The sequence below is a fragment of the Erinaceus europaeus genome, chromosome 2 (assembly GCF_950295315.1).
Source record: "Erinaceus europaeus chromosome 2, mEriEur2.1, whole genome shotgun sequence".
Taxonomy (NCBI): Eukaryota; Metazoa; Chordata; class Mammalia; order Eulipotyphla; family Erinaceidae; genus Erinaceus; species Erinaceus europaeus.
In genome coordinates, this window is record NC_080163.1 from 155,930,632 (window position 1) to 155,949,023 (window position 18,392).

General features: G+C 38.2%; 1 protein-coding gene across 1 annotated transcript in view; it reads left to right on the top strand.

The window, feature by feature from the left end:
- The first annotated feature begins 10,070 nt into the window (after positions 1-10,070).
- The window catches only part of RPGRIP1L (RPGRIP1 like), a 134,922-nt gene continuing 126,600 nt past the window's right edge, over positions 10,071-18,392 (top strand). Inside the window, exons 1-2 of the mRNA XM_060172153.1 lie at positions 10,071-10,181; positions 12,243-12,473. Of these exons, the coding sequence (XP_060028136.1) occupies positions 10,071-10,181; positions 12,243-12,473 (342 nt within the window). The remainder of the gene's footprint in view (positions 10,182-12,242; positions 12,474-18,392) is intronic.

Genomic DNA, 18,392 nt, shown 5'->3' on the forward strand with positions numbered 1-18,392 from the left:
GAACTATAAACTATCTAAACTTACAAAATTCGTATGGTCTATGTAAAAGAGAGTAGGTATTTTTCAGGGTTTCTTATAGTCATGGACTTACAAATTCAGTCCACAAACAATACACACAGATGTAAAAATTAAACTAAAAGACATAAACTGCATGAAGCAAGGTGTTCTGTAATGCAAATGGAGAAACTCCAGCAGTGGCAGCCTCTGGCTGTGGGTCAGGCAGCAGCAAGCAGCAGGAACATAAATATAAGAGGAAGATCTTTTAAATGAAAACACAGCCCCTGTGAGCAGCCAGGCTGCTATAGTTGGAGAGACAGCATGAGAATGCTCACTTCCTGTGATAGTAAAAAGCTTTAGACATAGGGAGAAAGGAAGTTGCTACTACAGTCCCAGGCTTCCCAGCTGAGGAAATGAGGAAATTTAGCCCAATGAGCTCTTTGCAAAGAGACATCTAAATTATAACAGCAGGCACGGTGTCAAATACCGTGAGCAGACACTGCTCACCTCTCAAGGTGGCAGTCTTACCAAGTAAATGTGCGGCAGGGTATATGGAGGTTTTACGATAATTAGGGAAGACACAAACTACAGTGGCACCAAATAATAAAAGGCAGAGCTTACAGCCATATTAAGTAAGGACCCTTGGTGGACCAGGGAAATCTTAGCAAATATTTTGTAAGTTACATGAAAAGAGTTGTTATCAAGCAGACAACTCAGATGTAAGATTTGAATGATTTTTTTTTTCAATTATACTAATATGTAAAGTGTTAGTTCACAGAGGATCTGCTACAAAGCTGATATTTTCATGCTTTATGCATCCTTACCAGGCTTGCTCAGATAAATCCTTTTATTGAAAACCCCTACCCATGATTTTTTATTTTTTTAAAGTTCTCAAGGACAGCTTGAAAGAAACTGAAATCTATGATTTGCACTTGAAATGTCTTTATACCTTAAAGGGAGAATGGGTTTACATCTATTGTAATTAAACTTTACATTTCACAGAAGACATTACAATAATTGTGGGGAAATAAATAAACAAAATAATTGTGGGCAATGTAATATTGTCACTTGCAAGCCACACTCCTGCCCTGCAGATATACTGCTACCACACAGCTAGGTTAGAAGACAGTGTTAAAATTACTGTGGAACCACATAATTGCTCCATCATTAGTGGTTGGCTGGTGGGTGGAGGCAATGAATTTTAAAACAAATTATTTCACATAGATTGAAAACGAGTACACACAAACAGATTCAAGACCGGCTGCAGAGTTATCCACAAATAAATTTTTAAAAGTCTTAAAATAATATTTGTACACTACCTAGCCTCCTGAGTTAAAAAAAATTCCTAAGAATGAAACTGACATAATCAAATGCCTTTTGACCCAGTTATTGTACTTAAAAGAATGCATGAACATACACATTTTGTCTATCTACTCATCTCTTGGTGGCAATAATAATAATAATAATAATAATAATAAACAAATAGAATAGCAGGATAAAGGGGAATCTGAATGGAAATTCATTTTGTATTTAGAAGATTTAATTTTAAAAATTGAAATATAAGAGACTTAAATCAAAGCAGTGTATCTATCTTTCTCTATCTACCCCTCCCCTCTCAATTTCTCTTTGCCCTATCAAATAAAACAGGAAAAAAAAAAATAGTGGATTTGTAGTGCCAGCACCAAATCCCAGGGAAAACCCTAGTGGCAATAAAATAAAATAAAATAAAATAAAATAAAATAAAATAAAATAAAATAAAATAAAATAAAATAAAATAAGATAGAAATAAAAGCAGTGTCATCAACAAAATAGTATGTAAATCAGCAGCAACACTACAAAGTGAGAAATATGCTGCATAATTATTTTTGTTAATATTTTTTAGTGAAACAGAATATAAATAACACAAAACTCTAACCATTTAACTCATAGGACTATTATATTCACAGTCTAGAATAATCAATGCAATCTAAATTTAAAACTTGCTCAATATCCCCATAAAGATAATTTTGAACCATTAACTGATTACTTCCAGTTTTCACCTCACTCAATTAATAGATCTAGTCACTGTTTATCTGCCTGTTACAAACATTTTATGTAAGTGAAAACATAATATTGTGTAGTTTTTGCTACATGCTTTCACTTAGAACAATGTTTTTCAAGGTTCACTGATACTGTTATGAATATCAATCAGCACTGCAATCCTTATTGCAGAGTAATATTTCATCACATGAATACTAGACATTTTGCTTATCATTTGGGGGTGGTTTCCTCCCCCCCACCCCATTATACACAATGCTGCTATGAGCATTTGTGTACAAGCTTTTGTATGGACATGCCTTCTTTTCATTTGAGTATGTAGGCATGTATGAGTGACCAAGTGACTTAATCCCACAGAAACTTGCATAAAAGTTACAAAAAATAAAAACTATGTGCTATGTAGGGCAGGACAGGCAACAGAGCACTAGCAAAAATATTCAAGAGTATTTTGATATTAGAGTACAAGTGAGTTTCTTTTGAAACCTTCCAAAATGACATTTTTTTAATAAATAAAAAATTAAAAATATGTAGAGGGCTGGATGATAGCTCACCCGGCACAGCAAACACATTACAAGGTCCAGGTTCAAGACCCCAGGTAACACATAGAAGCACCATGTATTCGAACCCCGGCTCCCCACCTGCAGGGGAGTCGCTTCACAGGCGGTGAAGCAGGTCTGCAGGTGTCTATCTTTCTCTCCTCCTCTCTGTCTTCCTCTCCTCTCTCCATTTCTCTCTGTCCTATCCAACAACGACAACAACAATAATAACTACAACAATAAAACAACAAGGGCAACAAAAGGGAATAAATAAAATAAAATATTAAAAAAAAATTTAAAAAAAAAAAGAAGAAGCACCATGTAGAGGGGAAGCCTCACAAGTGGGAGTGTTGTGGTATCTCTTCCTTGTGTCTCTTTCTACCTCTCTACCCCCACTCCTCTACTAGGGGAAATGATAGACAAAAGAGAAACCAGTCTGCTGAGCAGACTGGAGCAGAGGAACTGCACAGTCACAAGCCCTAGCTAGGGATAAATAAATAAGTAAATAAACAAACAGATATTTATATACATCAAGCAGAAAAAAATTCAAAAGTGTCACCAGTTTAGAGAAGAAGGGAATGGTGTGTTCCTTCACAGATATAGCCTTTTGGCATTTCTTCTCAGTTCTCCACTTCTGAAATGTTTTATTTCCCAGTTACTATGCACAATTCAATGAAATAAACTTAACTCTGTGATTGTACTGCATAATGCATGCCATACACCAAGCTAGGCTGAAAAACACAGAAATTAAATTGGCTGTGCACCCATTCTGGAGACGCATTTTTTTTTTGTTTGTTTGCTTTTACAATTGTAGAGATTTTAAACAGAAATCAGCAATTTTTTTTTTCTGTAAAAGGCTGGAAAGAAAATATTCCAGGACTTTGTAGGTCACATGCGACCCCCACTTTTGTTTCTTTAAAATCTTTTAAAAATATAAAAACATTTTCTTAGCTTGGTGAACAATTACTGTTACAAACTATCAACAAAAAGAAAAATGTCATGTTTACACTCTTAACCAATTAAACATGCTGGGTACAATATAAAATTCCATAATATGATTATAATAGCCTTGGCTTGACTCTATCCTTAATATTCTCTCATTTCCACAATGCTGCTTATACCACTGTGTTTCTCCCACAGATTTCTTAGTAGTTTATGAAATGAAGTATTTTCTGATCCTAAGTTGGGTCCACCCAAAGATCCCACATTCTACAAAGTTGTCTGAAATGTTGCTGAATGCCATAACCTGAGTAACACAGATGCACTCACATTCTCACCATGTTACTAGTTAGATGACACAGAACCCCCATCTCAAGAGATTTAAAACAACAAAGGTCTTTCTTGCTTGTTTCCTATATAATATGGGTCAAAGAGGGGAAAAGGATGGACTATATTCACACAGTAATTCATGGACCCAGTCTAATGAAGACCTCTCTAACCAGCAGCACACAACCTTCCATATCACTGTAACCAGGAAAGAGAAAGTGTATAAGTCAATACTTAAATCTCTTGACCATGGAATGATACCTATATCGTGTTCTCTTAAATCCAAAGCAATACAATCCTCACACAACACCATCAATAGCTAATGTGAATTAAAATGCAAACCAAGGGACTTTATTAGACAATGCTTCTTTGATTAAGTAAACCAGATCCTAGACATGTTCCTTTAGCCGCCATGCCTCTCCTCTCCTATACTCCCTTTAAAGACATATCACATAAAACCCATGTGTATATATGTGTGTGTGTGTGTGTGCATATGCATGAATATATACATAAATATGTAGATATGTATACATACATACATACACACAATACTAAGCTCAGTACTTTGTATAGCATAGGAAGGTGTTTGATAATTATTTCTTGATATGAATGAAATAATAAAGGAACTGAATCAGAGAAATTATAGTGGAGCTGAATCTTATTCGAGCATTGCTTCTTTCACAACAACATTCAAGGGCAAAAAAGCTGGGACAGAAAGAGTTGCATGTTTCCCAGAAGAATCAGAGGAGGTTTGTGGAATGGGTAGTCAAGTTGGACTTTGGCTCACAATGCCCCAAGGACACTGACAAATAGCCCAATAATGACCCATCTGAGTCTCAGAAGTCAGTCCTTAGAGCTGCTCTATAAAAGCCAAAGGGAATTATTCATTAGCAAGTGTGAATAACACTAGATACCACCAGCAGATTGTGTTTGGCTTTGCTGAATTATTCATTAGCATTTGTGAGAAATGTACAATCGAAAGGGCGTTAAAACAATCCAGATTGTTCAGCAATGTTTGTTTTCCTTTAAAAAAAAAAATCTGAAAAACCATCTCCAAGCCACAGTTTTCCTATTTAAGACCAGTTAGTTATAAATCTGGTTAAGCAAGTCAGTAAAGAGTAGAAAGTCAAGTAAGAGGAATTATCAAAGATCTTATTTAAAATTCATCATTAGAATGACAGGCAGTAGACTGAACCAATGTTTGTTTACCTGTCCACATCTTGCCTTTTTAGATGCTGTATGGTCAAAGACAGTAGGTACTCTACAATGGGATTTTTATCTGAAGGGGAGGGGGTAGTTTCTTTGAGTCCTGTCACAGGGCAGATGCAAATTTAATTACTGCATGTTAAGCTTTCCATCTTGTCTATGTGTCCTTGGAAAGCAACTGTAAACAAGAAGCAATCCACAATCAGGTGTCAGGGGCTCATTTGATCTGCTAGGAAATATGTCACAAATCTCTGGCAGGAAGTGAGTTGGGAAGGGAACAAAGAGATAGAAATGACAGTGTTGGGAGGCACATCTTAGGGGTGTGACTGTTGGGCGCTGGGGACTGTTCCCACTCCCAGCTCCAACTTCCCAGAGAAAGTGCTCCTTGCCTGACAATGCTCTCTCATCTCACATTTGTTATACATTTTCCTATGGTCTACAGAAATCACCACCTTAACTGGGGAGTCAACTAGAGAGAGAGAGAGAGAGAGATCCTGAGGACAATTAAATTATTCCAGACTAAAGAAAACCTAGTGTGAGTTGATAGATTTTTTTTTTAAAAAAAAAGAAAAAAGACAACTGGAGAAATCTGGAAATTAATGCAGAATTTAAATTCAGGTAAATGAGAACATATCAGCCATCCATCACAAAGAAAACCCTAAGCCTAGCTGCCTTTCCATCTTTTTAGTGTGCCTCTAATTGAATAAAAAGAATGTTCCATTCCATGAAGCTCCAGGTCTGAACCTGAGCTGTCAAACGCCCTGCTGTTTCTATGATAATGGGTGCTGCATTTATAGGCAAGGGAAAGGAAGTGATCCCATAGTGTACACAATTTGTCATTCTGCAAAGAGCCTGTAGCCTTCCTGAAGGGAGCCCACATCCAGAGCATACTGTTCACTTTTGCAAGACAAGTGCAAACACTCACAACTAAACAATGACTCTAGAAGTAATTTCTGAATTATTTGATATTTATGGACTTAAGTCAAATTCTCCCCCACCACTATAATGAACCAACAACATCCAAGTTGAGGAGGAAGTGAACTTGGAAGTAACCGTGCTCCATTAAACTTGGAGCAAATTAAGTAACCTTTGTAAACTTTATTTTCTTCATCTCTAAAATCAGGTAAAAAAATAGCAACCATGTAGAGTCCCTATGAAAATTATATTAAATAACGTGTTGGAACCAGTATTACTAGATTGAAGAAGGGAAAAATTAATCTAATTAATATATTCATCCTTCACCTAGTAGTACAAGTATCTTGATGATAAATCATATTAAAATTGTTCTTAAAAAATATCTGCAAACATGTTGAAATTACTTTATTACATATCTAGTTGAGCAGAGAAATTGTTCCCCATCCCCATTTTCCAAATAAAGAAGAGGATCAAACACTCATATAAGGTTCCAGATAACCTAGTTTCTAACTATCAGCCTATGAGCTCAGAGGAATAAAAGTAGAGAGTAAAGGACGAAAAAAGCAACTAACTCATCATAATAAAGATCCTGTTCATTTTTTTTCAATATCCTTTTCTAATCTTTCTCATGTTTATTTTACATTTCTTTTTCAATGAGACAGAACAGAAAGGATAGAAGAAAAAGGAAATACCTAATAGTCAACTGACTTTCCATTTAAACTAGTTAAAACAGCAAATAGTCAATGTATAATTCCATAAAAATCTTTTTGAATGATGTAGACATATCTAGGAAAAGTAAAATAAAATACGATCAATGTATGTATAAAAGTAGTCTAATATTTGATGTATTAAACAGATGCATTTGATATCACATTTCAGTGTAACTAAAATTCACTGTTTCTATACATTTTTGAAGGGCTGTCATGGGCTGAAAGAGGCAGGTTCCTGGAGTCAAACAAGAGTTCAAATCTCAGCTTTGCTGCATATTATTTGACAGATCACTATTAACTTTTCTACACCATGAAGAATGTATAAAAGTATGTTATTTGTAAGACATATTGGAGTAGAGGGAACAGGTTACAGGGGCCTTAGCAGAAGGCCTCAGAGATTCCCACTGCCAGTCCCATCTGCCCACTTCGGTAGTTAAGAGACATATTTCTGCATCCTATAACCCATTCAAGGTGATATGCTACTTAAAGAATGTATTTACTCTTACTAGGCTTCAGTTTTCTCACCTGTAAAATGGGACAAATCTGTAAAATGGGACAAAATAGTACCTTCTTCACAGAGATAAGGATTAAATACAATAAAACATACTAGTAAAGTGTCAGGCATATATTAAATACCCAGTAACTGCTCAATTAATACTATTTATTTCAGAATCGGTACACAGCGATCCAGTTCTATCAACAAGCTAACTTCCAAAGCTACATTGTAGCATATAAGCCATAACAATTATAGCTACTGTTTAATTGAGTACATATTATAAACCAGATAACTGGGTTTTTTTGTTTGTTTTTGTTTGTTTGTTTGTTTGTTTTAACCAGAGCACTGCTCAGCTCTGGCTTATGGTGGTGTGGAGAACCGAACCTAAGACTTTGGAGCCTCAGGAATGAGCGTCTGTTTGCATAACTATTATGCTATCTACCCCAGCCCAACTGGTTTTTACCTCAGTGAACCATTACAACCAACAAGTATGGTAGATTTGATAAGTTTCCCAACCAGTGTTGGTTCTGATACTTTTTTCTTGCTTTATTCATGGATTACAAAATTTTATTAAATCTACATCTGTCAATTTCTCAACAATATCTTTATTTTTGACCTCATCAGCCATAGACTCACCCCAAAACCTTGTTTTCCCACACTTCCTTACAGCTAAGGTAGCCATGTAGCATTATTCTACTTTATGAAAACAGAAGTATACAAGTCTACTATTGCTTTCCCCCCTCATCCCCTGAACCATGGACCAATGCTTTAGGGTGTATTCATCATCTTTAAATGAAACAGCATGCTGAATGTGGGAAAATAGCCTTGACTCCTGATTGCCACACCTTCTTGTGACTTTCAAGGTATGTCTTCCTTTTGAGTGCAGATAGGGCCTGGTAGTTTACTACTAACCAATAAAATGCCATAGATTAATAATAAAATAGCATAGATGTTACTTCTTTTTTAAAAATATTTATTTATTTTATTTATTCCCTTTTGTTGCCCTTGTTATTTTATTGTAGTAGTTATTAGTGATGCTGTCATTGTTGGACAGGACAGAGAGAAATGAAGAGAGGAGGGCAAGACAGAGGGGGAGAGAAAGACAGACACCTGCAGACCTGCTTCACTGCCTGTGAAGCAACTCCCTTGCAGGTGGGGAGCTAGGGGCTTGAACTGGGATCCTTACATGGTCCTTGCACTTTGTGCCACCTGTGCTTAACCCATTGAGCTACTGCCTGACTCCCAGATGTTACTTCCAAAATAACTTACAAGAAAAACAAAACAAAACAAACAAAAAAACCTGGATCTTCTTGTATCACTCTTTTTCCCTCTCCTTAGAGCCACTCAGGGAAAAGTTTACTGACATTATATGAGTTGCCCCATGGAGTAGCCCATGTGGCAGAAAGTGGCTCCAATCAACAACCAGAGTGGATCTGTGGCCTGTCAATAGTCATTTAAATGACCTTGAAAACAGATACTTCCACTCTTAATCAAGTCCTCAATAACTACAACTCTAGTCTACATCTTAAGAGTAACCTTAGGCAAGACCCAGAGTTAGAGGCATCCTGTTAAGCTGTATCTGGATTCCTGACCCACAGAAACTAAAAGATAATTAAAAGTTTGTTGGTTCAAGTGGTTTTGTGGTGATTTATCATACAGCAAGGACAGTCTATTCAACATCTTTTGATAAACTTAAATGCTGTGAATTAATGGACAGAACACTAAACACTGCTCCTCAATGACCTTCTCAGTCAGGTTCACCATTAACTCCTATCTCATGATTTGAGTGCTGTGTGAAAAATAAATCTTTATTTCACTAAACAGTTAAAATGAATTCAAAGCCATACAGGGAATACAACAACTGCTACTACTGTTACTGTTTTTAAGCAACATCTGAGCTACCATCCGGCCCCACATTTTTGTTTGTTTGTTTCCCCATCTTTCTTACTCAGTGTGATACCACTTTTCTTTTGGTGTTGGTAGGAAACATGCCCATTTCACTACTTATTCTCTCCATTTGTTCCAGTTCTCTACTCATAGGACTTGTTTGAAGTAGCAACATAGTTTGCGTACACTCTGGAGCATCATTAGGGCCTTTGAAACTGTTCTCCAGTTTTTATTGCTGAATTGGTAGGAACCAGGTCTGTTTCTTTTCTTTTCACTGTATTTCAGTATGTCAAGGAACTTTTCCTTCTCTCCAGGAGCACCACAAATGAACAAAGCTTCACTGTATATTCTAATTTTAAGATACATGATCAGAGTGTACTGAAAAATTTATAGAAGAAAGTAAAAGTCACCTTCTGTCTTATTTCACAGTTTCTGTGAACTTTTTTGGACTACTACGCTCATCAACCAATTCTGGTGGGTCCTATGCATTCTACCACTTTGGGAGCAATTTTTTCCATTATTTTTAATTTAAATACTTGGAGAAAGACAGAGAGGACAGACCACAGCACAGCTTCACAGTTCATGGAGCTTCTGCTGGTGCTGTCTATGGTGCTCTCAATTCCATAGTATACCAGGCGCGAAGCTCAAGGACCAGCTCAAAGATATCAGTTAGAGCACCTTATCTGCAGAGGGGTTGCTGCAGGGGCGGTAAAGCAAGTCCGCAGCTATCTATTTTTCTCTCCCCTCTCTCGACTTTTCTCTCTCCTATCCAACAACAACAGCAATGGCAACAATAACAACAAGGGCAACAACGGGAAAAATGGCTTCCAGGAGCAGTGGATTCCTAGTACAGGCACCTAGCCCCAGCGATAACCCTGGAGGTAAAAAAAAAAATATATATATATATATATATATATGTATATATATATATATATACATATATATATATATTAGGTAAGTCTCTTCTTCAATTTTGAGATGATACACTATGCACTTAGCATAAACATAACATGTAATACAATGTTTGATTCAAATCTGCAATTTTTATCAAAGGATACATGCCAAATCGTTCAGGGCTACAACACAGATGTAACTCATGACATCTACTCACTATATCCAGCTCTTAAAAAGGTACAATATACAACTACCTAGGTATTACACATGTAATATTCAGTTCTGTAGGCACAGTGTCATAAAGCCATTCTAACTGTCACCATTTCTGTAGAAAAAGAGTAAGACAGGGAAAACACAAATTCTGGTGTTTCTTGTTAACATTTAGTGTATGATTCTAGGGTTAAAGATGACTGTTACATACATATTCATGTCAGAATACAAGGAAGCTGTATCCTATTCTAATTTTGAAAAGACTATATACTTCAGTATGGAAATAAAACCAACAGAATTGTCTTAATTACATTAAAATGAATGACTTTTGCTTTGCCATATGCTATGGCTTGGCTTTGCACTCTTTATATCCATTGTGATACCCTGGAGAGCAAATTTTCATATAAATATCTTTCTCTCTTTTCAACAAGACAAAATGTATTTTTAAGTATATGAAATTATTTTTGAGCAAATATAACTGCTAGAGTACTATGAAACATGAAAAAATGAGTGTTGCCATCTCCTAAATTTTTATATATTAATTTTGTGTTGTATAAGTTATACCTCAATGAGATATGTGTACATATTTTTTCTTTTATTTTTTGGCCACCAAGGTTATAACTGGGGCTTGGGTCCTTCATAACTCCACCTTCCTGGCAGCCACTTTTCTTTCAGATAGGGGGTTACAGAAAGAGAGAGATGTAGAGAAAGGAGAGACATCACACTAATACTCTACTGCTGTGAATCTTCCCCTCGGCAGGTGCTTTCATGTACTGGCCCAGGACTTGAACCTAGCTCTTCATACATAGTAATATATGCACTATGCCAAGTGAACCATATGCTGGTACCTAAACTTAGGTTTTTTTTTTGTTTTTTTTTACTTTTATTTATAAAAAGGAAATACTGACAAAACTATAGGATAAGAGGGGTACAACTCCACACAATTCCCACCACCAGAACTCCATATCACATCCCCTCCCTTGATAGCTTTCCTATTCTTTAACCCTCTGGGAGTATGGACCCAAGGTCATTGTGAGATGCAGAAAGTGGAAGGTCTGGCTTCTGTAATTGCTTCCCCGCTGAATGTGGGCATTGACAGGTCGATCCATACTCCCAGCCTGCCTCTCTCTTTCCCTAGTGGGGCGGAGTTCTGAGGAATCAGAGCACCAGGAGACACTGGTGGAGTTGTCTGTCCAGGAAAGAATGTTTGGCATCATGCTAGCATCTGGAACCTAGTGGCTGAAAACAGAGTTAACATATAAAGCCAAACAAATTATTAACTAATCATGAGCCTAAAGGCTGGAGTAGTGTAGATGAAGAGTTGGGGGTCCTCCATTTTGTAGATAGCTAGTAGACATATTTTAGTTATATTCCCAAAGGCCTGTGGCTATACTAGTTTTTTTTTTTCCTTTCCCCTGAAATCTGATATGCAGGTGGATCCAAGTTATTGTCTGGGGAGATGATGTCATGGCTGGAAAAAGTACCAGAAATCTGGATCAGGGAAGAGATTAGCTCCCAAATATGGGAAAGGTGTATAAATATTTTTATAAATAAAAATTAGGGCAAAATATATACCTGAAAGCAAAAGTACACAATAGTCTGCAGTGAGTTAGTATCAATTTCATAATGAAATAGTGTCTACTTAGACTTAGATAACCTCCTCACCTGCTTCCTATTATACTTCCCTCACTCACTCCAAAGCTAACCTTAGCAAAGCAAGGACTGCAAAAGCTGAATAAGGGCAAGAGACTGACATACTTTAATGAGGACTCTTTAGTCACTATCAGGCCACTGAGATTCCCAAACAGACATGATGGGCCTAGACCCGGAATAAATCCCTCTCTCCATTGTTACCGGTTATCTCTATCAGGAACAACAAAACAGACCCCTTTGTGGGCCCCCATAGGACTTTGCCCTCAACTTGGATCAACAACAGTAGAGAATGTTCCATCCTCCGAATAGAGGCTGGACAACATACTCTATGCTACACCTGAGGAAGATGGGTCCTGATATTGGGGCAGCTTGGAACGTTCATGAACACAGAATGTGAGCCCTCTGCATTTTGCTCTGAGGCTCTCGTTTTGGTAGACACATGTCCAGATTCTCCTTCGGCTTCCACAGCCACTTCTTTGGCCCGTTTTGGCAGACACGTGTCTGGCCTCTTGTGCGGCCTCTACAGCTGTTTCTTCAGCAGCTGTTCCTCCAGCGGCTTCCACTTCTATGACTCCTCCCCCCACCGATACACCACTACCAGACACAGAATGCCTTTGTGGGCTTCACAACCAAGTTTTTCTACCAGAGCAAGTCCACACGTTCCCGGTAAACATTACCCCCAATAGACAAAAATCTCAGGGGTGATACCCATATTACTCCACAGATCCTAACGTACTTCACCAGATAATTATGAAGGATAGAGTTCATGCTCCATGGACCAGGTCCATTTTACAAGGCCACACATTGGTTTCTCTTGATCGTGATCCTAGCACTTGGAAGATATGCGGGGTCCACTCCCGTGTCTCCCACAGGAAGCACTGACTCTAACCTAAAAAACAGCCCTAATCTAACCAAACATGAGGCTGTCACCCAGAGGCTCCTATTTCAGCAGACAAGTCTTCAGCTGCCACCACAGCTTCTGCGGCCCCTCCCCCTGCCACTTTTCCCAGAGGCAGGATGTCCTCCAGGACTCATAATACAAAATGGCAAAATCTAAAAAAACTAGTTCACAGAGCCCAAAAACAAAACCTCCCTACCATTTCTCTCTTCCCCCTTCACTCTCTCTAAATATCTTAAACCTGCTTGCTGTCTGACCCCTCTGCTTTCAGTAGTGTTTTTTAAGAGAATGATTTAAATGACAAAATTTTTGTACGACCTATTTTGCTCTGAGTATTCTAAAACTTAATTGACTTTATTAAAAAAATGCTAGACACAGCCATGATTTCTAGAGACATCCAAAAAACAGTACAAAAAATTGTTTTTCCCCTTTTTTGATACTTTTTTAAGTCTTAGACTAAATATAAAATGTTTTAGTCTTAAACTGTGTGAGTAAAAATGGTTCAACTAAGACAGTACAGATCTAAATTTGTGTTTAAAATGACATGTCTTCATAACAAAAGTTTTTCTCTTGTGTATTAAAGAGCATGTTTATGTGTGTGTTTAAAGTTTGGTAAACATTAACTTTAAGGTTAAAAAATGTAACTTTAAGGCTACATTCTTACCAGGCAAAGTTAAATAAAAACGTTTTCAACATAATGCTCATAAAAGTAAAATTAATTTAAAGTCTGAGGTAAAAATTAGTTAAAAATAAATATATTTTAACTAAAATTATTCTAAAAATCCTGTGCACACCTAGGGTGTGTCTCCATCTTAAATGGGTGTAACAAAAGATAAAAAAGATGTTATTGATATGTAAAGCTCTCAAATACCTTCTCAATTAGAGGTAGAACCAGCCCAGGAAAATGATAGATCACACAATGGTTATGCTAATGATTCTCATGCCTGAGGCTCTACCAATGGTTCTTTGCCTTACCACATTTTATTGCACTTAAATTGGCTAAACAGCCTTAAAATGATACAAGAAAGACCTTCCAAAATTATAAAGATACTTAAACCAATTATAATCGAGTTATCAATTATAGTAAACTTCTAACTTGTTACAAGTTTTTTTTTTTTTCACAAGTGATTACAGCTGTCAAGCCTTCACATGAAAAAGCATCTGCTCATATGGTAAGGTATTAAACTATAAAAAGTTCCTCCATATACAACTCATGTAAATTAACAACATTCACATATTTTTCTACACTTAACTGGTGTATCTCTTTTTGCCACTATACGCCTGCCTTTGTCAGCCAACAATTTAAAGATTTTTCCTGGTTTTTGCCCTATAAAGCCCTTCTTCTTCCACCCCTCTCTCTCTCTCTCTCAATCCTGTCCCGGCTCGTCACTCCCAGTTTTTGCCCTATAAAGCACTTCGTCTTCGCCCCTCTCTCTCTTGCCCGCTTTTCACTTTGGTGATTAGACACAGAGAAGGTTGCTGCATGAGGTGGCCATTTTGGCTAGCTCCACGTGGCCCGAACCACTGCACTCTCACCCAATTCTGAGGTGCCCACTCGAATAAAGAATTGTGTTCCCTCTCTGCTCCGGATCTCCTCTCTCTCTCCGCGTCACAGCATGACACAAAAGGACACCAGAAAGTACCTAATGAAATAGTTTTTCTTAGACCTAGATACCCTCCTCAACTACCTCCTATTGCAGGTTCCTTAATCACTCCAAAGCTAACCTTGTCAAACAAAGCAAGGACTACCAAAGCTGAATAAAGCAAGAGACTGGCACACTTTAATGAGGACTCTTTAGTCACTACCAGGCCACCCCATCACGTGGGGGCCTATTCAGGGAGTCCTGGGATTCCCACATAGACATGAAGGGCCTAGATCTCTAACAGATCGCTCTCACCACTGTCACTGGTCATCTCCATCAGGAACAAAATAATGGACCCCTTTGTGGATCCTATAGGACTTTGCTCTCAATGTGGATCAACAATTGTAAGGAATGTTCCATTCTCTGAAGGGAGGTTAGATAACATACTCTACCTATCACCAGAAGAAGATGGGTCCTGAAATTAGTGCAGCCTGGAATGCCCCTAGCCATGACTACAGAATGCGAGCTCAGACCTACAGGGGTGCAGAGGTTACATAGGCTCTTGTGCAGAATATGATCATGAGCCCAAGCAGAACTAGGCATAGCTTAGCTTGGGTTGTCACAACAAAAAAAATAAAAATTGAGTGACTTAAACAAAAGACATTTATTACTCATGCCTCTAGCAACTTATAATCCAATAACAAGATGCTAACAAGGGGAGCCGGGCGGTAGCATAGAGGGTTAAGCTCACGTGGAGCAAAGCACAGGGACCGGCATAAATCCCGGTTTGAGCCCCTGGCTCCCCACCTGCAGGGGTGTCACTTCACAGGCGGTGAAGCAGTTCTGCAGGTGTCTGTCTTTCTCTCCCCCTCTCTGTCTTCCCCTCCTCTCTCCATTTCTCTCCGTCCTATCCAACAACGATGACATCAATAACACCAATAATAACTACAATTAAAAAACAAGGGTGACAAAAGGGAATAAATATTTTTTAAAAATTTTTTAAAAGATGCTAACAAGGTGCTGAATATGGGTCCCAGATCAATTCGATGGGGTATACTGTTAATAGTATTCATATACTTTTCCCATATTTGGGAGCTACTCTCTTCCCTAATCAGTCTTCCCTGCTTTTTTTTTCTTTTTCAACTATGACACCTTCTCCTCAGACAGTAACTTGGGTCCACCTGCATGCTAGATGTCAAGCTCAGGCAAAAACTAGTAAAGTTATGGGCCCCTTAGCCCCTTGGAATATACCTAAAATATACCTACTAGCTTTTTCCAAAATAGAGACCCCATTCTTCATCCACAATATTCCAGCCTTTAGGTTCATGATTAGTCAACAATTTGTTCTTCTTTATATCTTAACTCTTTTTCATCAACTAGGTTCCAGATGCTACCATAATGCCAACCTGACTTCCCTGGGCAGACTACCCCACCATATGTCCTGGAGCCCTGCTTCCCCAGATCCCTGCACCACTAGGGAAAAAGAGAGACAGTCTGGGAGTATGGATCGACCTTTCAATGCCCATGTTCAGTGGAGAAGCAGTTAGATAAGCCAGACCTTCCACCTTCTGCACTCCACAATGATCCTGAGTCCATACCCCTAGAGGGATAAAGAATAGGAAAGCTGAGGGGCCGGGTGGTAGCATACCTGGTTGAACACACTTGTTACAATGAGCAAGGACCCAGGTTCAAGCCCCCACTCCCCACCTGCAGGGGGAGAGATTTGCAAGTGGTGAAGCAGAGCTGCAGGTATTTCTCTGTCTCTCTCCCTCTTTACCTCACCCTTCTAGGTTGATTTCTGACTGTCTCTATCCAATAAATAAATAAACATAATTTTAAAAAAGTTAAAAAAATATAGGAAAGCTATCAAGGGAGGGGATTAGATATGGAGTTCTGGTGATGGGCACTGTGTGGAAATGTACCCTTCTTATCCTACAGTCTTGTCAATATTTCCATTTTATAAATAAATAAATAAATAATAATACTAGCTTAAAAGACAGCTCTTCAACATTATGACTATCTGGTATCTCTGCCCTATTGTTTATCTTGCTGTACCTAAATAATACTGTTCCCTACTATTATACTACTATGTAATAAACCTTACAATTTGTCATAAATCTGTGCCAAGCCAACCCCAAAATCCTTTATTTTTTGAATTACTATATAGTTACTGCTTTCGGTGGCCTATTCCAAGTATGTGGAATTTTCAAGTTCCCACTGTATTCACATGATATGAAAATGACAAGTAGTCTTATTTCTGCCTTGATTTCAACACATACATAAACAAAGAGAGAGTGATGAGTTCATCATTTTCTGAGGTGAACTGAGTCCTGCCTCAGGACTCCATGATGGATATGACCTCCTTCTTAAGACGTTCCCTGACCCTGTGTCTGTGTTAGTTGATTTGCACTCACTACACAGCAAATTGTGTTCTTCCCCACTCTAAGCATTTATGGCACTATTTTGAAGCCATTCCCTAATCTTTCTGTCTGACTTGGCTATAAACACTGTAAGTTCAGGAACAGTACATCTAATTCACTACAGTATTTTTAGCTTCAAGCAACAGCTTGGAATATTGACATTGAATAGATGATGCAAAGTTTCAAACTCAGTTTTATATGTATTTCTATCAAAGGACTAGTAAGGGGGACATATCCTTTGGCTATTCTGGAACAAATAAAAATCATTTTTTTAGTCATATATTAATTGAATGTGGCAGAAACCACTGGCTGCCTACTCAAACAGCTCTTTCTTCTCCTTCCCTGTTAACAAAAGCAGCAAGGCATAATTCCAAGGAATTGATCATGAGCTCTCTGAGACAGGTATAGCTTAGCTTGGGTTGCCACAACAAAAATATTACAAACTGAGTGACTTAAACAACAGACATTTATTTCTCATGCTTCTAGCAACTGAAAATCCAGTATCAAGACACTAGCAAGGTAGGTTTCATTATGTGGTTTCATCTCTTGGTTTGTAGGCAGTCCCACCTTACTATATGTCTACCCCCATCCCTCTTCTTTGTGAGCACACAAAGAGACGGAATAATCCATCCTAAGGACCCCAATCTCATGAATGCATCTAGTAGGGCGGGGGAGACAGCATAATGGTTATGCAAAGAGACTATCATGCCTGAAAGCTCCAAAGTCCTAGGTTCACTCACCTAGACTACCATAAGCCAGAGCTGAGCAGTACTCTGATATAAAAAAATTTTTTAAAAGGCACCAAACACATCTAATTCTAATTAGTTCCTATAGATGCCATCCCCAAACACTATTACAGTGAAGTTAGAGGTTCAGGTTCAATATATAAATTTTGAGGAGATATAAACATTCGGCTCTTTAGTCAAATACTGGATTTCCCAGCCAACCTTGCAATTAGGAATGGTCAAATTATCCACAGCTGGCTATGGGGCACAATTAAGAATCTACTGGGAGAAAAGTGAGAAAAAGATTTTCCTCCAAGCATAGAAAATTCCATTTTGGGCCAGATGGTGATACATCTGGTAAAGTGTACACATTACCATGCACAAGGTACCAAGTTCAAGCCCCTGCGGGAGGAAAGCTTCACAAGTGGTAGAGTGTTGTAGGTGTCTCTGTCTCTCTCCATCTCTGTCACTCCCTTCCCTCTCAATGTCCCTGTCTCTATCCAATAAATATTAGATAAATAAATAAAATATTTTAAAAGAAAATTCTGGAAATCTTTCCACTCTGTCATTCTTGCCTCAAACACAAGTCCATCAGAACAAGATGCTTGGCACTATTACAGTTATTTGTAATCACAAGAGTATAAGCCAATGAACCAAAAAAAAAATCTATGTATTAAAAGACAATAGAGGGGGGTCGGGCGGTGGCACAGTGGGTTAAGCACATGTGGCGCAAAGCGAAAGGACCGGCGTAAGGATCCCGGTTTGAGTCCCCAGCTCCCCACCTGCAGGGGAGTCACTTCACAGGCAGTGAAGCAGGTCTGCAGGTGTCTATCTTTCTCTCCCCCCCTCTCTCTCTGTCTTCCCCTCCTCTCTCCATTTCTCTCTGTCCTATCCAACAACGAATAGCGTCAACAATGGCAATAATAATAACCACAACGAGGCTACAACAACAAGGGCAA